This window comes from Cynoglossus semilaevis, chromosome 7 (assembly GCF_000523025.1).
Source record: "Cynoglossus semilaevis isolate Cse_v1.0 chromosome 7, Cse_v1.0, whole genome shotgun sequence".
NCBI classification, from domain to species: Eukaryota; Metazoa; Chordata; class Actinopteri; order Pleuronectiformes; family Cynoglossidae; genus Cynoglossus; species Cynoglossus semilaevis.
In genome coordinates this window covers 5,261,765-5,285,476 of record NC_024313.1, presented here as the reverse complement: position 1 = coordinate 5,285,476, position 23,712 = coordinate 5,261,765, and the positions used below count along the sequence as shown (strand labels likewise).

The 23,712-nt window shown below is 39.2% G+C and overlaps 3 protein-coding genes across 3 annotated transcripts in view; all 3 read left to right on the top strand.

Annotated features, from left to right (window-relative positions):
* Nucleotides 1-4,568, top strand: part of ak9 (adenylate kinase 9) — a 9,952-nt gene extending 5,384 nt beyond the window's left edge. The window contains exons 21-35 of the mRNA XM_025056695.1: nucleotides 1-119; nucleotides 238-457; nucleotides 536-598; nucleotides 684-899; nucleotides 984-1,202; nucleotides 1,464-1,680; nucleotides 1,777-1,978; nucleotides 2,107-2,253; nucleotides 2,399-2,616; nucleotides 2,711-2,907; nucleotides 3,059-3,228; nucleotides 3,332-3,430; nucleotides 3,554-3,656; nucleotides 3,769-3,883; nucleotides 4,016-4,568. Of these exons, the coding sequence (XP_024912463.1) occupies nucleotides 1-119; nucleotides 238-457; nucleotides 536-598; nucleotides 684-899; nucleotides 984-1,202; nucleotides 1,464-1,680; nucleotides 1,777-1,978; nucleotides 2,107-2,253; nucleotides 2,399-2,616; nucleotides 2,711-2,907; nucleotides 3,059-3,228; nucleotides 3,332-3,430; nucleotides 3,554-3,656; nucleotides 3,769-3,883; nucleotides 4,016-4,224 (2,514 nt within the window). The 3' untranslated portion in view covers nucleotides 4,225-4,568. The remainder of the gene's footprint in view (nucleotides 120-237; nucleotides 458-535; nucleotides 599-683; nucleotides 900-983; nucleotides 1,203-1,463; nucleotides 1,681-1,776; nucleotides 1,979-2,106; nucleotides 2,254-2,398; nucleotides 2,617-2,710; nucleotides 2,908-3,058; nucleotides 3,229-3,331; nucleotides 3,431-3,553; nucleotides 3,657-3,768; nucleotides 3,884-4,015) is intronic.
* A 352-nt stretch (nucleotides 4,569-4,920) lies between these two features.
* Nucleotides 4,921-13,291, top strand: si:dkey-119f1.1 (Structural maintenance of chromosomes protein 6-like). The gene is made up of 27 exons (XM_008312975.3): nucleotides 4,921-5,071; nucleotides 5,379-5,508; nucleotides 5,732-5,867; nucleotides 6,008-6,113; nucleotides 6,324-6,460; nucleotides 6,599-6,660; nucleotides 6,745-6,825; nucleotides 6,944-7,045; nucleotides 7,197-7,316; nucleotides 7,422-7,520; nucleotides 7,621-7,767; nucleotides 8,486-8,574; nucleotides 8,675-8,839; nucleotides 9,435-9,613; nucleotides 9,762-9,963; nucleotides 10,067-10,181; nucleotides 10,384-10,544; nucleotides 10,648-10,783; nucleotides 10,860-10,940; nucleotides 11,017-11,187; nucleotides 11,343-11,480; nucleotides 11,687-11,832; nucleotides 12,041-12,166; nucleotides 12,260-12,365; nucleotides 12,457-12,609; nucleotides 12,711-12,808; nucleotides 13,050-13,291. The coding sequence occupies exons 2-27, from the start codon at nucleotides 5,380-5,382 to the stop codon at nucleotides 13,141-13,143; spliced, it is 3,279 nt and encodes a 1,092-aa protein (XP_008311197.1). The 5' UTR covers nucleotides 4,921-5,071; nucleotide 5,379; the 3' UTR covers nucleotides 13,144-13,291.
* A 2,265-nt stretch (nucleotides 13,292-15,556) lies between these two features.
* tmem18 (transmembrane protein 18) lies at nucleotides 15,557-17,589 on the top strand. The gene is made up of 5 exons (XM_008312974.3): nucleotides 15,557-15,795; nucleotides 15,963-16,080; nucleotides 16,183-16,237; nucleotides 16,342-16,435; nucleotides 16,531-17,589. The coding sequence occupies exons 1-5, from the start codon at nucleotides 15,703-15,705 to the stop codon at nucleotides 16,627-16,629; spliced, it is 459 nt and encodes a 152-aa protein (XP_008311196.1). The 5' UTR covers nucleotides 15,557-15,702; the 3' UTR covers nucleotides 16,630-17,589.
* The last annotated feature ends 6,123 nt before the right edge of the window (nucleotides 17,590-23,712 follow it).

The following is a 23,712-nucleotide window of genomic DNA, read 5'->3' as shown; positions in this document are numbered from 1 at the left end:
GAAGTGGAACTAAATGATGTTGAAATGGCCATCAAAGCCTACCTGTCTGATGGAGTTCCACTGACTCCTCAAATCCTGGACATGGTTGTTGCCTCGTTTTGGAAACAAGAGCCATATATGTACGTACACCTTTAAAAAGTCTATTAGATCTTTAACATTTTAATTGATTACAATGGAGTTTAGCATGTTTTGTCTGCAATTTATGTGCTCACCTGAGCTGACCTTTGGATCTTCTAGGTCTACTGGTTTTATTTTGGAAGGTTTCCCACATCTCCCCAACGAGGTGCAGTACATGTTGCAGCAACAACTTTACCCTGACATTGCGGTCATCATGTCAGTAGACGTCACTGAAGTACAGAAACGCCTGCTGCCAGCATACCTGGAGAAGTGGCGTGAGCGCCGCAAACACCGGAAAGAACAACTGAGCCTGCTTCAAGAGCTGCGCAGAGAGAAACGAGTGAGTGACTAATGTGACAAATTAGATTTTACCACATTAAGTTGAATTTAAATTCTTTTGCATTTTTTTGTTTTTCAGGAGAAAAACATTGCTATAAGAAGGGCTGAGCTGATAGCAGAGAAAGGTGATGCTTCAACAAAAGTATGTAATGCCATCATAACCAGAGTGATCTTCTTTACCTTTTAACCAATCCTTGTACTCACTGACATGTTACATGATACTGCAGTTAAGGCACAGTGATAATGAAGATGACCATGAAGAAGAAGCGGTTGTAGAGAACATAGAAGAGGAGATAGAGGCCATGCTGGAGGAGGAGTTTGCCTTAAAGGAAGAAGATGAAGAAACAGAGAATGAGGAGACAGAGGAGGCAGCAACTGAGAGGCTGGAAATGGAGATAGAAGAGCGTTTTGTCTCAGATGAAAATAATCTCACCACCGTAACGGTAAACAAATACCTGCAAACTTTGTTTTGCCACAATTTTCTTATAATTGAACTAAAATAGCACCTTCTGTTTTTATAATTACAGGAGCTTCTAAATGAATTAAACTTGTCCAGTGTCTCCATCAATGCATCACGAAAACCTAAATCTGTGCAGCATCAGTTGCTCAGGAATCTGCAGCATCTGCTGACAGACAGGGAGTCACTCTTCCAAATGTGTCAACCCATTTCAGTCAGCCTGGCAGAGAAGCTGCTCCTTTCCTCTTACAAGCATTACAGTGCCCTTGGCTGCTGGGACCCTATCAAAGTGAGTATCATCTAATATTACTTAGTATTATTATACGTTCTGTATCATATAACAGGGATATCATATAACATGTCAATGTCATATAAAATATGAGTAAAAAGTAAAAGTATTGGAAATTACTTTAAAAATGAACTTCATAGAATTGGTGTATTTTAGAAATGGTTATGCATCTCCACATCTTCTCTCCTGTGGTTGAAGCCCCAAGAAATGCATTTGGGCTTTGAGATGCTCACAGCTCAAGGTGCTTCACATTTCTTACAGAAATACAAGGAGAGAAGCCTGATCCAGCCTCTGCTGTGGCCTCCCAACAACACATATCCACTGATCTTCAACCAGTATATCTACTTCTTTGCATCTAAAGAGAATCGCAAAACATTTATGCTGAACCCTCTGAAGTATCTGAGGCAGCCTAAGCCAATGCAGCCCCTTCCCTTGAAGTTAGCAGTTATTGGACCGCCAAAATCTGGAAAAACTACTGGTGAAATTCACAAAAAACATACTGTACATCACAATTGTCTAGAGCAGTGTTTTTTGTTTATTCTCTCATTTTGTTGTGTTGTTTTCCTCTCTGCAGTTGCACAGATGTTTGCTCAGCAATATGGTTTACAAAAACTGTCTGTTGACAGTGTTACACACACAGTGCTTGAGACTCAGGGCCACACTGATCTGGCTGCTCAGGTAAAAAAGCATGTCTCACAGGGCCATGTTGTGCCAGATCAACTGACAATTCAGTGCCTGGAGGTGGCACTGCTGAGTTCAGTCTGCAGCACACAAGGGTAAAGTAAAAACTCAGAGCTTATAGAGTTCCATAGCTTTGATAAATTATTACTATTACATTAAATCATCAAAATGAGGATTATATTCTCTTATTTAGGAGGTTATGTTTCTATCGTCGTCCTGACAGGTACGTGTTGGATGGTTTTCCAGTGACACTTGTGCAGGCGCAGCTCATGGGTTCTCGGAGCATCATTCCCATGATAGTAATTGAGCTAGACCTGGATACAGTAGAAGTGCTGAGGAGAGGTCATATGGACAAAATAAAACTTAACAAGTGAGAGAGAAATCAGACACATTTTTGGAAAAAAAACCTTAAGTTGTTTCTTTATATACATACAAAATCTTTAAGGTCTATGTTTACTCTAACCTTAAGTTGTTTCTTTATATACATATGTTTACTCCGTCTAATCCTGTTATAGATCTGAGGTGATGGATGAAAACACTGACATCTTACATGTGCGTACCTCAGCTTACAAGAAGGAGGTGGATCAGGTGAAAAAACACTTTCAGCAACAAAATCAGAACTGGAAAGTACTTGATGGTTCAAAGAGTAAATGGTGCATCTGGAACAGCGTTTTAAAGGAAGTCAGTGTGAGCATGACATACATAAACACCTATCTGGAGAAAGTATACAATGGTGAGGGCTGGGTTCAAATAACATTAAAATGGAAAATCAAGATAACTTAGTCTTGCAACATGTAAGTTTTTAATTATTCATTTTGATATTGTAGGACAAGCAGCCTGCATCAACAGGCTGTGCATCACACCACAGGAGCTGCACAGTCGACTGGGGGAGTTTGGCCAGTATTGTCCTGTCTGTTTGGCTCTACACCGGCACCTGCTGGACGGCTCAGAAACTGAAGCTTTGACCCATACAGCCCAGTACGTTGGGCAGTATTACAAGATGTGTGGACAAGAGCATTTAAATGTAGGTGCAGTGATTACTTGAAGTACTATACACAGATATTACATTTTCAGCAGTAGAATGTGCAGCTGTTCACATATTCCAGAGCATCAGAACACTCATGTATTTACTTTGTTTGAATAATCACAGTAATCCATTGCTGTCTCAAATACAGGCGTTCCTGTCAACTCCAGATCAGTTCGTGCCTCCTAACTGCCCCCACTCTCTTCCTCCAGCAAACCTTCTGCCAAGAAAGTTAACTGAGATCCAGGTGAAGGACAAGTTCCCACAACATGTGGAATTGAAGGGCTTTTGCCCTGTCACCTACCAGAATGGGAAGCAAAGGTTGGATACACACACCCTTGTGAAAATCACACCCCCAATTATAAGAATAATATTGAGAAGACTCAAAAAACTCTTATGGAAATGTTTTTTTTTTGCTTCTTAGGTATGAAGCTCTAGTTCAAGGAAAGATTGACTATGCTGTTGAATACAAAGAAAGGATCTACATCTTCCACACCAAACAGAAGCAGGACATGTTTTTGAGGTTGGACAGAAATCGGTTTTGTACTAATATATCAGTCACAGATAAGAGTCAGGACAGCGTTGCCTAATTCAATTTGTTTAAGGTCGTTTTGTTTCGGTCAAAACATGCAGTCTTTCTTTCAAGGTCTCCAGAAACCTACTGCAACCAGAGCCTCCCCACTAAAGTCCCTCCGCTGTGTGAGCCCACAACTCTGACATCTCTGCCCACCCTGGGATACCTGGAACAAGTCGGAGACTGTCAATAATAATAATAATAATAACAAATATTTACAGATGTTTTTGATCACACAGTCTAACATTGTACTGTTTTGAAAAAAAATACTATGATGTACTCTTTAGGGTGTAGCTGTAGCTGTCATCAAGGCCATGACTGCTGTGGGATGTCTCAAACCAAAGTTTCCCTTCCTCAGTATCAAACAGTCAGCACTCACCTATGTGGCTTTGTATCTAAAAGGTAAAGGAACTCCTAGTATTAAAATAACTCTTTTATTTCCCTTGTCTGATTATTGATTATTCTCATTCATGTTTAGTTTAATGTTCAGATATTTGAACTTATTAATTTAAAAAAATATGATTTTTTTCACAGCTTTTAACCAGAAAAGTCCAGACTACACTCGAGAGATGTACAAAAAGAAGCTGGCTCTGTTTGAAGAGAACTGTGCCCTCATTCCCTACCTGACTGCAACTATGAGGCACAACTACAAGCCTCCCAGTGAACGCCCCATTGACTTTGAATTCAAACTTCACAGGTTTCTGGCTTTGGACGACCAGCAAAAAGCAAGCTTGGCTCTATAAATTCAGTGGTTATGGATACATGACAATTACTCTTTGTAGCCATATCAATGTTGTGAGACTGAAAAATATTAAAAAACAAATCAAAATGGATAAATGAACACAAAAACATCTTTTAAAGAATCTGTTTTTCTTTATAATGTGTATTTATATATGACACAAATGGAGTTTGCGCACTCTTGCATTTTTCAGTTTATTAAACAAATAGAAAAAGGTGTCAGTGGAAAATGTCTAAAATGCTTTTTGTTTGCAACAGACTACTGCACAACAAAATAAGAATTGCCACATAATTGATAAATATTAAGACTTTCTTTTGTCATTCTTTTTTTAAACTTGTCACACAAGTTTCTGGTATGTTGCACATGTTAATTTAGTTTGGCTAATTTTGTTTACAAAGGAGGAGAGCGCATGACAGTCGAGAAGACTAACCAATCCAGCGAACGAAGACAACGAGTGCCAGCCAATCAGAGGCAGAGTAAGGCGGGTCCTTTATGCCTTTCCAAATCAGCTGTTGTTGACGGGTGCTGCTAAAGGACAAAAATCGCAAACCTCGAATGAGCCTGTTGCGGTTATTACACTTTCTAAACAATCCTTAACATAACGTAGATGTGGGAATTTACAGATAAACACTCCAAAGGTTGTTTAGAATTTGCAGACTCTAACTGCGGAAGACTGGACTGAGATACTAGACTGGAAAGAAAAGCAAAAACAAGAAGCTTTTACTGTCTACTACCGTTTATTCTCGCGAGATATACGCTGAAGCGTCAGGCGCGGGTTCGCGGAACAGTTCGGTCCACTTGTGTCCTATAGAGCACCGCTGTGCGTCAACGAAGAAACTCCATTAAACCAGGTGGGCACATACTGACAAACTATGACAAGAGCAGTCTTTTGCTTTCTGCTCTTTGTAATGATCCAAACTACTTGAACACTACTTTCCTCTCGTATGCATGTGTAGCGTGTGATGTTAGTTAGCAAGATGTGCTATTTACAATTAATTCGGTTCAGTTGGGATCACTATTCGAAACGTTTCTAGAGCCGCGAGATTTGAAAACGTCTTAGCAAGAGAAATGTTTTTCCATCCCGATATTTGTGAAACACATTGTGATTCGCATTTGAATTGGCTTAAGATAACTTTCGATTTCCTGTGATGTCGACAGGATGTCTAAAAGAAAGAGTGGTTCACTCAGTGAACGTCACAACAAACGAGTTAGACCTGCGGAGGATGAGGATGAGGAAGAGGATGATGGAGGAATTAGTGATGATCAGAACGACCCTCTTCTCAGCCAGGTATGGACATGCATATTCAAACAATCATTTAAAGCATTTGTTTTGAGCAGGTACCACATGTTGAAGTTATTGTTGTGGGGGAAACTGGACCACTTACTCAGCCATACCAACTATACAGCTCGTTAGATTATTTAATATAGAAATTATATGTTTGTTGCTTGTAAATTGTGCGCAGATTTTATTATGTATCAGGCGACTTGACAGGAATAAATATTGTCTGTAGGTCCAGCGTGCTGGTGACATTGAGAGCGATGCAGGGATCGTGGAGAGCATCACCCTGAAGAACTTCATGTGCCACTCACTACTGGGACCATTTGCCTTTGGTTCCAATGTTAACTTTGTTGTTGGCAACAATGGAAGTGAGTGAAAACACAGAAGCTTTGCAACAAAAAATGGTTTTTCCCTTTTTACAAATGAATGCTTTTTAGCAATTCCAATCTCAGTTTTTTCTTATTGTATTTCTGATTGTTTTGTGATTTTGCTCTACCTGATGCTACAGGTGGGAAGAGTGCTGTCTTGACTGCTCTCATAGTGGCATTAGGGGGAAATGCTCAAACTACCAACAGAGGATCATCCCTCAAAGGTTTTGTGAAAGAAGGAGAAAGGTAAATCCTTTGCAACAATGTTTCCCAAACTATTTCATGGCCACTGTGGTTGGGAATCACTGAGTAACAAGTTGTTTTTCCACATTTTCTATCTGGAAATGGTTACACTCTTCTGTTAGGTCCTTCTGTATCTTTTTGCTCTGATAACTGTGAAAGTGGTAAACCATTACTTCACTTCAATATTATGAACATGCATTTCTGTTTTCTCAGCTCAGCTGATGTATCCATCACCCTGCGTAACAGAGGCAGAGATCCTTACAAACCCGAGGTCTATGGTCAGTCCATCACTGTTGACCTCAGAATAACGCGTGAGGGGTTGAGAACATATAAACTGAGGAGCAAGTCAGGTAACATTTCTATAAGATTTCAACCTAAATATTTGAAAGAGCATTTGGTTGATACATCTGTGTGAAAAGAGTTAAAACACTGTAAAAGATTGAAAATTTCTCATGAATTGAGAAATCAAACATTGTTCAACCCTTTAGGTCAGATTATCTCATCAAAAAAGGAAGAACTGATGTGCATCCTGGACAACTTTAACATTCAGGTATTTAAGTGCCCTGTATTCCATGAACACTTTTGCTTTGTTGTATTAGTGCAGACAAATCATTCTTTCTTTTTTTTATAAAAGGTTGACAATCCTGTATCAGTTCTTACTCAAGAGATGAGTAAATACTTCCTTCACTCCAAAGGGGAAGGAGACAAATATAAGGTTTGTGTCTGAGACTTGTAAAGTAAAGGAAAATGTTTTGTCCTCTTCATTTTTGACTTTGTCTTGCTCAATTTGTCATCTTTAGTTTTCGTTTTTTTTTTCTTTTTCTGCTCTTTAGTTTTTTATGAAGGCTACACAGCTGGATCAGATGAGAGAAGACTTTATCTACATCAAAACCACAAAGAATGTCACACAGGATAAAGTTGTGCAACATAGCGAAGTGATTATTCTTTCTTCTTTTTTTGCAAATTTAAATATTTTACCCTAGCGAAGTGATTATTCTTTCTTCTTTTAAATATTTTACCTACAACTTAACTTACTTAAAGAATGTCATTTTAAACGACCAATTCTGTGATGTGTGTTTTTTTCAGCACTTGAAAGACATTAGGCAGATGTTTCGTGAGAAAGAGGAACGTTATAAGAGCCTGGCATCACTGGATGAAATGTTCACCAAACTGGAGGAACTGCAGAAACAGATGGCCTGGGCTTTGGTGAAAAGCTTTTGCTTTTTATCAGCTGGGATTTTTATTTCCGTGACATTGACTAGGTCATTTATACTGTTGCTGACTGTTGATGGTCATGTGTTCAAATTCCAGGTGACAGAGATGGAGAAGGAACTGGAGCCAATGAAGGAGAAGCTGCAGTCAGACACAAGGTTGACAGACAAATATGACGAGAAGGTTGAGGAGTGGAAGGTATTACAAAAAAAGTTTAGGCAGAATGATTTTTCTTTCTATTTAATACACATCTCCAGTCAACCTCCTTCTTTACTCCTTTTTGCTTGTGACCCTGCAGCACAAAATTGAAGAAGCAGAGAACAAGTACAAGCAAATCCAGGAGCGGTTGGAGGCCATCACCCAGCAGGTGCAGGAGCTTCAGGCCCCATGTGCTGAGTTTAAGGCTGGGGCCCAGAGACACAACCATCAAGTCAAGTCCAGTGAGGTCAGGTGCTAGTAGTTTGTCTAAAAATAGTGATTCTCAAGGTCCACACACCACTGGTAGTACTTTTTTTCTAGATTTGAAGCCGGTGTGAAATGTTGAAAACATTTTGCTATACATACATATATATTCCCTTATTTTTTTCTTAAATTAAATGTATCAAATACAAAACAACACTTTTACAGTGGGTCTAGTGTGACACATATACATAATCCCTCTCCTATCGCGGCAGTTGTGTTCCAAGACACTCGTGGCAAGTAGAGGCAAGATAGTTTTATTTACCCTCTATGAACCTCCCCCGCACTGTTATCAACCCTCCCTAGACTGTACCCTTTACCACACAATTATATGCACAGCAGAGTTGAGGAGAGATGCTACGATGCATGAGCCAATCAGTGTGAGGAACAGAAGAGCATGCTCAATTAGCCAAGCAAGCATGCATTGTATTAGCCAATAGTATGCTCCGAACGTCTAGGTAAACAAAGCTACCAGCAATTGTTCACAAATGCTTATCCCAATTTCAAAACGAGAATCCACATTTTTATAGCCAAAACTTTTGTATGTATAATTTTTTTTTAAAATCTACTATGTACTGAGGGAGTGAAAGGAAAACCACGATATAGAGATGGAATGCTGTATGGTTGAATGTATGTGTGGTAGGTGGAATTTAATGCTGAACCTGGTCAAACTTGTTATTCCTCATTTGTGTGTGAACTTCTAGTTCACTGTCCACCTATGTAGGGCCACCCTGAGGGACCTGGAAAAGGACAAGGCTCAGCTGTCGTCAAGAATAAATGATCTGAAGCTGAGGTCTGACTTATCTTGTTTTCTGAGTCTGAGTGCATGCAACCATCTGGTCGTATGTTTTCATCCTGACCCAACAATCTTCTAATTTATGACATTATTTCAGCATAAGTCAGACAAGTGGAGCAGAGAGTCAAGCCAGAACAGAGCATATGGAGCAGATCAAAGCTGAGCTGGAGAACTTGACACACCAGATCTCCACTCTGGGCCAGCAAACTGACCAGTATCAGCACGCCTGCGTCAGATTAAAGGAAAAGAAAGAAAAAATAAGGTGAAGTGTGCTGGAAATGTTTAATGAATCAAAGCTCATGACCTTAGTGTGTCTTTGAATGGTTTTAAACCTTACAAATACACAGCCGACGATACAGAGTCCAGCACTCTGTAGAGAAGCCCAAAGAAAAAGTGTTCAACACATTCACATTTCCATATGTGCTAACAACAGAGCTGTGGTCCAGTCCACTAAGAAAGACCTGAACCATTTGACTGTAGAACACTGAGCCTAACAAGTAAGGGAGTGATTAATGAACAGCTATGAATCACACACAGGCCTCGACTGTTTTGAGCAGAGAAGAGAAAAACACAATCATTCAAAGATGGGTTGATAAAATGAAGCAAAGTGAAGATTTGAATAAATGTATTTTTTTCTATTATTATTTACTTTTTTTTTTTTTTTTTTACCATTTTTACTATCAATATTGGTCTAGTACAGGAGCCTGTGTCTCGGCTGCCTGTATGATTTAACTATTTATGATATAACTTTATTCAATGAAAAAGGTTCTTCTGGTGTTAAGGGTTTGTGTAAATCCCTCCCAGAGACATTTTTAACATGCATTTACTAATATTTGCTATCGTTGGTCTGTTCTCAGGGCAGAGCAGATGATTCTTCAGAGATCCATTGATACCAATGAAAAGAACAAGAAAATTCTGATGAGCAGTCGTTCCAATCGCCTGCGTCGTTTTGGAGAACACATGCCTGCGCTTCTGGCTGCGATCGAGGAGGGCTGTAAAAGGGGCCGCTTCAAGCATAAGCCCAGAGGACCTTTAGGTCTTCAAACCTTTTCTCACTGTTATCACTGCCTTTTACTGTAGCTCTGCTAAATCACATTAGCTCCTGTCATAGTAATATTAGTTATGGCTACTCATTTTAAACACATATTTACTTTTACGCTGCTCCTCCTTGTCGCCACCTTCAGGTCACCTCATTAGTCTGAAGGATCCAGAACTGGCACTGTCGGTAGAAGTTTGTCTTAAGAACCTGCTGCTGGCCTTTGTCTGCGACAACCATGATGATGAGAAGGTTCTGCAGGGCCTCATGACCACAGTGCTCCAAAAAGGCCGCAGACCTGTCATCATTACCAGCAAGTTCCTACCACGAGTCCATGACACCAGGAGGAAGTAAGACCCAGAAGAAATACTCGTGAAATTTCACCTTTGACCTGACTGAAAGTTTTTTAACCTTGATTGATCTTGAGTTGTTTCTTGATGTTCTCTGTGGCAGAGCTGTGAATGACCCTAAATACCCTTCCGTGCTCCAAGCTCTAGACATTGAGGATCCAGTTGTGGCAAACTGTCTGATAGACCAGCGGGGCATAGAAAGTATTCTGCTTATTAAGGTGAATAAAAAGTTTAAATTACTTTTAGTTTAAATCAGTCGGTCGGTTGACTAATCATGGTTAACCGTGATACAGCCACTGTGTGATTAATCCGAATAAAAATTGTATTAATTTGAAAGCAAAAATATCTTTAAATGTATATTTTAATAGCCCAGTCAAATCATCAACTCATCTTTTTCATGAAGTATTTGATTCTGTGTAGAATCGTACAGAGGCTCGGCGGGTGATGCAGGGTGGAAGCCCACCTCAGAACTGCACACAGGCCTTCTCTCAGGAAGGAGACCAGATTTTCACCAACCGCACCTATTCTGCTGAACAGACCAGAGCTAACTACCTGTCTGGCGATGTCGAGGAAGAAATCAGGTGTGTGTTCTGAGGGATATATCAATGTTTATTTATTCATATTTTTGAATAGCTCCTCTAAACCAATTGCATCTTCTGTCTTACTTCCCACCTGTTGTCTCAGACATTTGCAGAGGGACATTGAGAACCAGAGGGCTCAGAAAACACAATTCATGCAACAGACAGAAAAATTAGATGAAGAGCTCAGACAGAATGAAGGGCTGCTAAAAAGAGTGTGCATGGAGCAGAAGGCTACCAAAGTAATTTGTTTTACAATTCTTTTGGGAAATCCAAGTGTTCAAACAATTTTGTAATTGTATTTGTGCCATGTCTTAGGATAAAGCTACAAAGCTACAGCTGGAGTTGACAGACCTGCAGAATGTGGAGGAGCCTCAGTCGGAGGACCTCAACCCTCTGGTTCGTACAAAACATCGGTGCAGTTTCTACATCCGTGGATGTCACTTTGACTCTTCATGCTTTCATGTCAACACAGGAGGAGGACCTTCAGGAGATCGTCACTAAGATCTCCTCCAAGCAAGAAGAGTATGAGCAGGCACGCGCTCACTTGAGCAACATGAAGGCTTCGTACGAAGAAGCAGAGCAGAAGTACAAGCAGCTGAAAGAGCAGATCAACACCATCAGAGAAGAAGCTGATCCAATCAAGGTACTGTGTATGAGTTGATGGAAGACTCGGAAGCTGTCTAGACCTCGTTCAGTAATTGGCAATTAGAGGCAAATCGTGTGAGGTTCTAGTTAAAGAATAGTGTGTTAGGTGTTGTGTTGGTGAGCTTTTCCCACGCACTTGTTTTGTTTACACAGGACGAGCTGAGTAAGACTGACCAGGAGGTGATGAAGAGCAAGCATCACAGAAAACACTACGAAGAAAAACGTCAGGCACATCTTCTCAACATTCAGTCACTTGAAGCCAATGTGGAGAGCATGACCAGAAAACTGGAAGTAAGCAACACTGGAGAACAGTAACTTCCAAATGACAAGGCAGTAAGCAACACTGGAGAACAGTAACTTTCAAATGACAAGGCCTTCAGCAAGGTCACAACCATAAAACAAATCATTCATTGTCATTGTGCTGTGGATTCATAATATGATAATAATATAGTCGTAGTGTGTCTGAACAGGATGATTTAATTCACTCTGTTTTTCAGGCCTCATTATCCAAGGCCACGGAGATCTGTCCAGAACGTCAGGAAATCCGTCGAACAGCCAAAAGCCTGGACACTGAGATCAGCCGTCTCAAGGTTAAGATCAGTACCCAGCAGGAACAACAGGGGGACCGTGAGGAAATCGTAAGGTGAGTTGACTTTGACCACTCAAAAGCACCGCACATCAAACATCAAACAACTTCCAGTTTTGTAATGATCAACTGTAATGAAACAACTGTAGTCACCTCAAGTCTTATTTGTCTTGTAAGAAGTTTACTTCACCAATGATTGTACCATGAGGGTACAAAACATTAATAATGGCACAAACGTGTGCACTAATCTTCTCGTTCCATCCAGACAGTACAGTGAGGCTCTGAAGAACTACAAGAACGTCACACAACAGGTGAAGAGCCTCAACACCTTCATCAAGTGCCTGGACAACATTATGAACCGCCGACTCTATGTATATGCTGAGCTCAGGAGGCAAGTTTTCAAAAACTGGAGGACAAAAAATACTCTTGATGTGTCTTGTGATTTTCCTGTCTCTTCAACACTTTTTCCTGCATCTGTTACTAGATTTCTCTCAGCTCGTTGTAAATACTACTTTGACAACATGTTGAATCAGAGAGGCTACACTGGGAGTATGACATTTGACCACAAGAATGAAACCCTTTCCATCACTGTGAGAAAATAATAATATGTTTATATAGGTGTATATGTATGCAAGTGTATGTATACGTTTGTATATATTTTTTGTATGCTCCACTGGGCAGGTGCATCCAGGCCAGGGGAACAAATCTGACTCGGGTGATATGCGTTCTCTGTCTGGAGGCGAGCGTTCCTTTTCCACCGTCTGCTTCGTGCTGTCTCTATGGGCCATCACGGAGGCGCCTTTCCGCTGTCTTGATGAGTTTGACGTCTACATGGTAAAGATTTTCTTCAATTTGGTAAAGATTTGTATCGATGAAAAGATATCTTTTCGCGTATCTCTTACATATTTTCCCGTCTTGTATCCGTGTGTCATTAGGACATGGTGAAGAGGAGGATATCAATGGACATGATGCTGAAGGTGGCTGCTGGGCAGCTCTCCAGACAGTTTATATTCCTGACTCCACAGAGCATGGGGTAACCACTTCCTGTTTTTGTTTGAATATTAAAACAGTGTGATCCCAACCAAATTATTGTTGTACTGTTTGTTTACATGTCCTATGAACTATGACAAAACCAACTCATTTACACAGAAAATATTATTATTGTATCAACCACTGCTGTACATGTTTTCCTGGTGAAGGCTTTAAGCCCCTGAACTTAAAACCTACATGTTCTAACTGTGGTATCATCTCATTTTCTCCCTTTCTTTCCTCAGCACACTTCCTGTGAGCAAAATCATCCGTATTCTGCGATTAAAAGATCCAGACCGCAGCCAGAACAACACACCAGCAAATCAAGACAGCGGCTAATAGCATTGTTGGCTCACTTGTTTAAATCTTAATGCTGAATAAGTGCAGCCACATGTTCTCGATCACCCAGGTGGGCTTCAGTTGCCTCTTTGATTGTCTTTTTCCTGTCATTAATATCTTGAATAAATCTTTTATATTAAACTATAAATGTGTTTTGTGTTGGACTTGGAATGTTCAATAACATATTTAGATAAAAACATTTTTGAGGTCAGTCATGTGAGGAGGGATTTGGTCCTTTAAGAGCAAATCTCCTGCACAGCCAGCGTCCAATGGAGAGCATTTCCACTCGAGCGCATAATATCTGTTGACAATGCCCCTGACCTCCTCCTCCCCTGGAACTTACTGCATGGAGCGTGAGGCTTGCTACGAGGACACGATATGAACTCTAAGTCTCTTCAATCAAGATTGTTTAACAGAACTGCAGCAGCAGGATCTGTTGAGACACACAGGTATCAGCGACATGAAGACTGTGTGGACAGTTCTGATGGTGACAGCCAGACAGCAGCGGAGGGCAGCAGCAGACAGGAGGATAAATACCAAAGAGACATACACTTTGTCTTTCTGCCTGGGAAGTATGAGCCACTAGTGGACGAGGAGGCAAAAGAAGAGAAGAAGAAGAGAAAAAAACTAAAGTACAAAAAAGTGAAAAAGGTTTGTTTAACCATTACAGATGTACCAACGTGGATTCTGTTTACTAACCTAACCCCACAGTGTGTCAGTTACAGATAATGTGCCTAAATAGAGTCTGTCTATTTACCTATGATTTTATTTATTTTCTGCTTTAATTAGTATTTGAACTGGGTCACATAGGAACAGCTACTCCATACCACTCTGAGGAAGTGGGACTGTTCCTGTGTTGTTTTCCTGCACTGACTTCCTCTGTCTGTTCTCATTGCTCAGCCTTTTCCTGCAGGAGACAATACTGTTTATAAGACTTGGTATTTTTACTTCAGAGTTGGTTACACCTTTTCTGCTGACGTTGTTCCTACTTAGTTACATAAACAGGTATAATTTGCTCTTTTTTCCTTTGGATTGTGGACTAATTAACTAAGACGTGTTGCAAATAAGGTTATATATGTGCTATGTTTTCCAAATGAGTGACTATGTAAACCCTGTTTTCTAAGACTTTGTAAAAACCACTTTGCTCTACACCAACAGTAATAAGTGTAGGTACTTGTGGATATTCTCAGTCATCCAGGTCATCATAATAATCTCAAAAGCAGCCTCTTGCATGAGAGGAGAAATGTCTTCAATTTACATGAGGGGAGTCCAGCTGCCTACTTTTAAAACTGCTTTTGAGATTAATAACTGTAGGCTGCTTCATTTATGCTTTCAGAATGTAAGAAAGGCACTACGATCAACTTGGAAGTGTCTAAAACTGGGGCTCTACAACTTTGCTCTCGGTTACTCCACACCAATCACTGTCGCTGCTACTTTTGTCCCTGACTTTCACCGAGGGAGAACTGGGACCTGAGCTGAAGCACATGAGTCCACTGGTGTGTACAAGCACCACAAGAACATAACCAAGAACTTCTGATGGCAGCGATTGAGTTTCTGTATTTCAAACTACCTGTATGCAAATTATAATGTAATATTACTGGATTCATTTTTATACATGTATATAGACTATTTGTAAATATTAAAACACAGAGTAATTATGTCAACAACCTTCATCTGTTTTATAAAACATTTATGTGTGAGATTTTAACAATATTTTGTTTATTTGCTTTTTGTTTGATAGATGTAGAGATGTGTCCTGCTGTACAGAAAAAAAAAGCTTCTGCACGATTTCTTTGGGGTAAATGTTAAGATGGCAAATGCATGTTTGTCAAGAGTACAGTCAAGAGTGTTGATGGTCTTTTTGATTCTCTAAACATTTTTAACTTGACTTCAGCAAGACATGATCAAAAAAGGCTGAAGTATTGTGGATATGCTCAAGTCATGGAAAATATTGTGAATGTGAAAAAACAATGAGAAGAAGTAGATGATAAACCCCGTGGAGCACGATTTAGATGATGTATTCATGTATCAGAAAATAAAGATTAGTAATTTTTTTCAAATAAATGTATGATTAAATTACAAAACTCTTGAGCTGTATCTCAAATTCAATAAAACATTTTTTTCCAAATCACACAGCATTTTTACATTTATTTTGTATTGAAATGTAACAACACTACTGTTAACGTCTACACATGTAGATTTAAATAATCAACAGATTTATAAATGTGTAAAATACCACTTTATACGAGTTAGCAGATAGGAATGCGTTTTAAAATATTTAAATATATATTTTATTACATATTTATATTTAAAATATATTTACGTGTGCCCTTATAAGCAATAAAAACAAACACCATGACGTGTTTAGACAGCGACGCATATTACCAAAGTGAGTTTTACATTGGTAACAAAACATTGGCTTCAGAACTTTCTTGCTCAGAGATTCCGGTGTCCCGTCATCAAACTGACTTCATTGAGGAGCAGCAGAGCTACTTCCGCATAGTTGTGTTTACATTCGCGTTTATTAAGTGGGTGAACTACGGTGCTTTTTTTAAAAAAATGAAGGACGCCAAAGCACAAAATATTACCTCCATTCCTATTGACGGCTTTAGTAATCTACGTATTACATCCATATGGACCTTTCTTCAGTCGGTAAGTTAGATGTTTGATTCTAAATGTGCGATGTTTGTGCACCATAAGCGTTAGCTCTCTGAGCTAGCAGGTAGAACCTGACTGATCGCAGAACACACAGACATGTAATCGTTTTATTAAATTTTAATGAACTGGAGTTTTCTTAATTTTTGGTCATTTTTTTATAGGTTCAGTGGTCAGAAACTTGGCTTATTGGACTGCTGGTGTTCCATGTTGTATGTCTTTGTATGACAGTGGTGACGTGCAGGTATTACAGAGCTCAGATCTGCCATTTTCTTGTTATGGGTACGTAAAAATAAATGTAATAAAACACACTTCTTTCCGTTACTATGCTTAAAACACATGTGGGCGTTGTAATATTTAGCAAAAACTCTCCTGCCTCCACAGTTGGCCTGGTGTTCAGTGCTGAATATCTCAATGAGCTTGCAGCCAAGAACTGGAGGTAAGTTTATTGTAGGTGTGATCTGTCTGTTCTTTTTTAATTTAACACAAGAGAGAATTAGTAATGATCATCATTAATCTATTTTCATATTTATTCCGAAACAGGGCCTTTTCAAACTTCCAGTACTTTGATTCCAAGGGGATGTTCATATCTTTGGTTTATTCCATTCCTCTCCTGCCGAATGCAGTCGTCATTGTGGTACATCTTACTTACAAATATCCAGAATGTGAGTTTTCTTTCAGCTACTCCATGCTTAACGCCTGCTTGTGTTGTCTTGTGTGTGTTTACTACAGATGGTGTGGGTGTACAGAACCATTTCAACTATGACTGAACTGAAGACCCTGCAGCTGAAGCGCAAGGCTCGCAGAGAGAAAAGAGAAAAATCTGAATGAGCGCCCTCTGTCCTTACGTCTGTAAGCAGGCGTCACTGAGAGAAGCCAACAGTCTCTGTTTGGAGATGACAGACATTTGCATGACTGTAGACAGGATTGTTCCCTGATGACTGGACTGAATGCCTGTTTTTTGTAGCGATTGTCTGATGGATGATGCAACTGAAAATGTTGCATACAAGAAGATTGGGAAGGACCAATGGGATTTTTCTGTTTTGTACTTGATGATTTTTTTTTACATGTGGCGAAGGGATAAAAACATTCTTATGATTAAATTCATGCCGTGGAAGTTTTGAACACTTTGACGATGTCAGTAGAGGACATAATTTTTATGAGCTGAGGAGATGAGGGAAAATAAGATCACCCTTGGTTTAAAACCTGTTTTCATTCTATACCTGTATTAAACATTATGGGGCTCCAAGGAGTACAAGGGTAAAGTAAGTGAGCGAATGCAGCTGCATTATCTCTGGGTTAAAGACTTAACCCTAGATTTCACAAAATACATTTTACTGTTAATTAAACAAACACATTTATCAAATAATTATAAGTTACTGTCAACTCACCAACAAAGAAAGTGAAAAAATAAAAAAGCCTAGATGGCTTACAACATATTTAAGTTTATAGATCTGATGCAAGGATTTTAAGGTTTTAGTAGCCTCAATGAAAGCCAAGTCAGGGAACACAACATATAACACAATCAGTTTTAAAACTACTAAAATATTATATAATGTATAGTCATAAATAAATAGTATTAATGTTTGATAAATTTCCTTCAAGCTCTGTTTTGCATAACCCCTTGTCTGACACTAGAGGGCAGTGTGGGTCAAATTACTTTATTACAGCGGTTTTATTAACTCATCAAATTGTTGTCATTACCTTTCCTTGTAATTTAATGTTTAATTCTTACTTTAGCATTGTGAATAAACAAGTGCGTGTGTTTTGTTTTAAAAACACAAACAACAACCTAATTATACTATCATTTCTATTTTACTTTCACGTTTTCACAGTAGTTGTGATCAGATTCAGGGTGAGTCTACATTTTACCTGCATTCATCTGTTGGGAGTCACTGGTTGTTAACATGAGGAAGTGGTTTGCTGTTATGACTGGACGTCAGCCAACAAAGCAGAGAGAGATGGAAATGGTTGTATGATCAGATTAGGCATAAACGCTTGTTAAAGCCTTCTCTTTGACAGAGGAACTCATCATCTCTGAAGGTCAGGGACATTAAACGCTGCACTCTGAACTGTCTGTAGTGAATAGCAACACACATGTGCACATCTGTCTGTAGTGAATAGCAACACACATGCACACATGTGCACATCTGGAAAAACTGGATGCAAGGAGTGCCACATTACAAAGCATGATTCATGACTATAACAAAAAAAATGTCAGGTGCTGCTTTACTTCGCTTCAAATTTGATTTAAATTGAAACGCTGTTCTCCATATGAATCTTGTAGTTTCACTGGTGTTAAAGTAGATTTCCCTGCTTGAGTCATTAATGTATCAAATCAAATGCCTTATTAGATAGTTTTGGTGTTACCTAGAATAAGTCAAATAGGAAAAAATAGAGACTAATGTCAGGAGTGTGATCGATCAGCGGTGGAATTGGATAATGTTTTGCAGCAGAACGGTCGACAGCAGGCTAGAAAATACACATGAACATGATACACCAACATATACCATATATACTACACCGTATATAAACACTCTGATGCCTGTGGGTGGTGCTATAAATGGTAACAATAATAGTTTTAGATTGCCCCTGCAAAAAATTGTAAACAACTCTAATGAAGCAAAAAATCTAACCTCAAAAGAAAAACTACAAGAAAAAAAATACACAGGTTTTATCCATTGCATCTAAATAAAGCTTGAGGAGACACGTCAAGTAAAAACCTAACTTCATGGATTTACTATCTCTATGACTGCTATATGAAGGACACAGCTCCTCTGTTTTGTAGTGCTGTACACCTGCACCAATGGTTGCCTAAACATTTAAATGATGCCCAAAATGTAAATGACCAATTTGGAAACTCCACACTCCCACATCGAATTACCAAATATTATATGAATCCACTATTTTACATTGATTTTTGAAGTGTTAGGTTTTTTGAAGAGAAAAATTGCCATTTCTAATTAAATTCAAAATGCCTGTTCAATTCTTTCCAGCCAAATATTCCAGTGATGGACGTTTGCTCAACACTTGGGTCATTTCAAAACCACTGTTGTTAGATCGCAGTGTTCCATCCAACAGATGTTGGAAGCGATTCATTCTACTGGTTCACATGAACAGCGTGTCTGGTTTTTCGTCTTTTTTGATCGCAGCGCACTTTGAAGCGAACTGCCAGTTCATGTATCTTGCGTATTTAAGAATGAGATTAAGCAGATGTCGAGGAAGGCCCCAAATGGTGGCAGTGAGTTTTCATCTCAAGCGAAAAGAACAAGAGCTGGGGTGATGACATGAAATCCCAGAGTATCGTGATGTTGTCTATGAGTAAGTAAAAAGTTTATGTTGGCTAACACTGACTCTCAACATCTGTGCTTGTACAATATACTGTTAATGTGGTTTGGCCTCAACTCTGGGGTTCTAAGTATTTGTCCACAAATTCTTTTAACAACTTTTCATTTTGGAAACTATCAACTGTCTAAAGAAGGGCACTGGGCGACAGACTGGTATAAGAAACAAGTGTTCATTGGTATAATTCACACTTTGAATTTTTTTTTTTGTTTTTTATTCTTGATGTTGCCCTATTTTGAAAAAGGAGAAAATACAAAAGAAACAAGAAACAAAATTAAAAGACAAAAAGAAAATACACTAAGCATGAACATCCTTAAAAACAAGACTAATATAAAAGCTGAAATCTGGCCGTTTTCTACTTGGTAAATGTGGTTGGGTATTATTTACATCTTATCTGTAGATTGCACTGAACGTTAGTATTTTTGATAAATCCAGCTGGACGTGTAATCCCTCAAACGTAACACTGTAACAGAGAGAAGAACCAGAGCTGGATGTCTGGGATACCGTTCTCACATTATAGGCCAATTTCCACATCAGCTGTCTCCCACCTGTGCAACATAATGAGTGGTGGTTGTGGTCTTAATCTGAAGAGTCTGTCAAACTCTTCCAGTCTCTTTTAATAAAACTCCTGACATTTTTCTTTTTGGGTTTTTCCCATAAATATATCTGAATTCTAGAAGCATCACGGAACGCTGCGAGCATGAGACGGGATGGGAGAACGGAGAGAACAAATTCCACCATCACTAACTTGTCTCTGCAGGATTTTAAAATCCAGAATTTATTTTAAAACTCTCATATGTAAAGTATTTCATCACACAAAGCCTCACTTGTTAGAGAGACAGAGTCTTCTTTTATCAGGACTGGTGGACGTCTGCTCTCAGACTTTCTCCCCTGTCCTGACTTTTCTTTGTGACTTTATTTTTTTTCCTTCCTCCTCCTCACAGTTTCTCTCCCCATCATTTGTTCCTGTCTTATCATACAGCAGAACAGAGGCAGAGGGCAGCCGGTCTGAACCTCACAAACTCAAGATAAAAACAGTATATATTATAATGTGGCGTTACACAATTAACACTGATTTAATTTCATGTTAAAAGAAAAGATATACCATTAGACAGGCTGTGTTTTCCTGTGAGTTTCTGTGGGTCAACCCCATTGGTCCAACTGTAAATAACTCCTACTAATGGTCACAAAATGTCAGATGAATATTTATGGTGCACAGATGATGTATTTATACCTTTTGCATTCCATTACTCCTTATATATTTCCCCTGGAGACATGACATGACATGCTGAATATTGACATAGCTAAACCCCCTTGATGTATTTTTAAAAGATCTTTTTCCCATACGAAATTCTTTATCTCCGTTTGATTAAATGGGTTTATGTAGGCAATAATTTATTTGAGAAACTTGGGAAAATCTAAGATGACGTCACAGGTTAAGTTAGGCCGTCTCACAATGACAAATAAAATAATTAAAAAATCTGTAAATAAAAACGAATCACTTTAGCCAACAGATGTAGACAATTGTGTTCATGCTCAGTTATTTTTATTTCTTATGATTTCTCTTGAGATGAGTCTGGTTGAGAATGTTTAACAGCAAATCAAGTCTGATAAAGCAAAGCTCCCCATAAAACAACAAAGAAAAAATGCACAAGTGGACGGTGGAGCAGCCTGTGGTGTCGCAGTCTTTCACTTGGTTGAATCACAGTGGGACCAAGCCCTGATGCTCTGTAATGTAATAAGGAGTGAGGGAGGAGTGGGGAGGGGGCAGAGGGAGGTGACTCACCCGGTGTGTGCTCTGAATGAGTCACTGTGATACATATGATTGGAAAGAAATTTCCTTTCCTGCGAATAGTTGCGGTACAGATCCTTCCAACCACCTGAAGGATATTTAATCAGATTATTTCAACATTATTTCTGCTGCTTCTCTGTCACATACACACACACGCAAACACAGTGTGTTTCCACACAACATTTGGCATAGGTTAAATCAGTGAGTCACTCTGACTCCATCAATTTACAGACCAAGGCTTCAGTTACTGCGGAAAGTAAGAAACAAGAGTCGCGGATGTGAAGACATAGCTGAAAAAGAAAATTTGAATTTAAAATTATATAGATATTCACCTAAATATGTATGTGCATAACCACAGCCTGATCCGACCTATTGAACCACTTTGACAGCACACGTGTACCCTTACTTTGAATTTCCTTTATGTCCAGAGCTTATTTCTTTAAGGAACAACAAGTTTGATATTTCTGGTTTGCCATTTTGAACTGACTTTGGTCTATTTATGATACGAACCAGGGGCTTTCACATGGCATGACGGCATTACACCTATTGTCAATCAACGCTAATGAGTTCAAACTGTGTAATCTTCAAAATGTGTTTTCACTCGGTGGCTTCAGACTGTGGCACCAGGAGGAAGTGACTGAGGTGTTTTTGAATTTATATGTATATAAATATTCCAAATTTAGATGCTAAGATTCTCTTTAGGAGTGACAAGAATGGACAGGGTCAGGAATGAGGTCATTAGAGGGACAACACAGACAGGAAGGTTTGGAGAAAAAGCTAGAGAAGCCAGATTGAGATGGTTTGGACATGTGCAGAGGAGGGACAGTGGATACATTGGTAGAAGAATGTTAGAGATGGAGCTACCAGGTAGGAGAAAGAGAGGAAGGCCAAAGAGGAGATATATGGATGCAGTGAGGGAGGACATGCAGATAGTTGGAGTCAGAGTAGAAGATACAGAGAACAGGGAGAGATGGAAATCAATGATTTGCTGTGACAACCCCTGAAAAAGGACAAAGACGAAAGAAAAAGAAGAATAAATATTCCAAATTTTGTCCCATTAATTTAACAATGGCACACTGAGCCTCAGAACATTCACCGAGTCCTCACCAAAAGCCATACAATTAAAATGGAAAATTTAAATTTAGAATGGTTGTCATTGATCAGCTGAGTTGTTTCACCATTTTAGTAGGACATCATGGGCTAACAGGCCCATGTTTCTCAGTCTACCAATCCTACATAGGCTAGAATACTCTGTTTTCTGTTACCTGTAATTTAAAGACATTTGGGTGGAATTTTAAAAGTAGAATAATGACATAAAGCAGGAATAAGAAGCTAAGCTTAACACAGGGCTGTCACAAACAGGGGCTGCAGCGAGGCAAGTGAATTTGAATTCTATTACTTTCTTTGTTTGTACCGTAGTGGAACATTTGTATTGATTGTAATTTTATTTTGGTTGGTCAATTCAAAAACTGGAAATTATACAATAATACATGTTCTTCAGCGATGGAATGATTCTTTTTGTTTATTGTCGGTTGCTTTCAATGAATTTGAAACTATTATGACTTTTCTTCCACTGTAGTTATTTGCACATAAGTTGAACATGATCACACATTTTCGGTGTGGAGTCCTGTGATTATTATTTGATGATTTTGTTTTTTTTTTGGGGGGGGGGGGGGTAATTGAAAGTTTTTGTGGTCTATGATTTAATAACATCAGAAGAAAATGTTCTGAGGATCACGGTGCACTTCACTGAGCCAGACCAGCCCTTGCCCCTGGCTTGTAGGGGTGAAATTCTCTCTGGATTAAGTCCAGAGCCTGGAGTCATATATTTATTTGTGCAACGATGCTGTCACATGTAGCGACAAAGTTGACAACACTGTGTGCTTGTTCCATTTCATATCAAAGCAATACAAAGCACATTTTCTGCATGCTATTTGAATTAGTCTCCCTGTGCACATGACAAAACTAAGCAATAAAGGAGATTTTCCACTATTTACAGACGTCTTCAGAGCAGACAAGAAGTCTCCAGCCGTTTGACAGCTTTGAAAACAAACGCTCAAGGTCTCTACAATAACCGCATCAGAACGTACAATGCTATGACGGGATGAGGAAGTGAAATGTGCGATGCGCTCATGCTGTGCAGAGTCACATGAACATACAGTGAAACAGCTGTGTACGTCCACCCCTCTGTCTTTTTACATTTATCATGCTGCTCTTATTTGATTGGCTGGACAAGGCAGACACCATCCACGCTGGACGCTCTTTCTCAGGATGACTCCACTGACGGCCCACTTCCACACTACGGGCAGACGGCCCACTCTTACACTACGAAAAATAATGCAGCAGTACTTCTAGATTCAGCTCTGTCAGTGTTGAACTGAATCACTTCACCTGAAGCTGAATGCTCCCCATTGTTGGTGATGGAAAGTCAACAGGAACTTGTCTCTGCTGTCTGATCCAAACACAGATAAGACTGAGACAAACAAACCACACAGAAACAACAGAACCAGGATGTTGGAATATTTAGCATGAGTTCATGTGAAGCATTAGGTCAATTCAATTGTAATTGTGTGAAATTGTTCAATATATCCTTGTTAGAGGCTGAAAAGAAAACACATTAGCGATGCAAGAGATTTCTGTCTAGGTTCCACTTAGCAGAACAGGGGCTCCCTCACATACGTCAGAATTCTGACGTATGTAACTCGGTTTACAGTTTACAAGTCGGAACTCACATACTGTACTGTACAAACATACCTACGGATGTCACTCACCTACGC

Bases quoted from the DNA above. Each gene is read 5' to 3' on its own strand.
- tmem18 (XM_008312974.3), top strand. From the start codon at position 15,703: ATGAAGGACGCCAAAGCACAAAATATTACCTCCATTCCTATTGACGGC. The intron at 16,238-16,341 runs GTAAGTTTATTG...ATTCCGAAACAG, and splicing joins CTTGCAGCCAAGAACTGGAG to GGCCTTTTCAAACTTCCAGT. The intron at 16,436-16,530 runs GTACATCTTACT...TGTTTACTACAG, and splicing joins CGAATGCAGTCGTCATTGTG to ATGGTGTGGGTGTACAGAAC.
- si:dkey-119f1.1 (XM_008312975.3), top strand. From the start codon at position 5,380: ATGTCTAAAAGAAAGAGTGGTTCACTCAGTGAACGTCACAACAAACGA. The intron at 5,509-5,731 runs GTATGGACATGC...TATTGTCTGTAG, and splicing joins ACGACCCTCTTCTCAGCCAG to GTCCAGCGTGCTGGTGACAT. The intron at 8,575-8,674 runs GTCTGACTTATC...ACATTATTTCAG, and splicing joins ATAAATGATCTGAAGCTGAG to CATAAGTCAGACAAGTGGAG.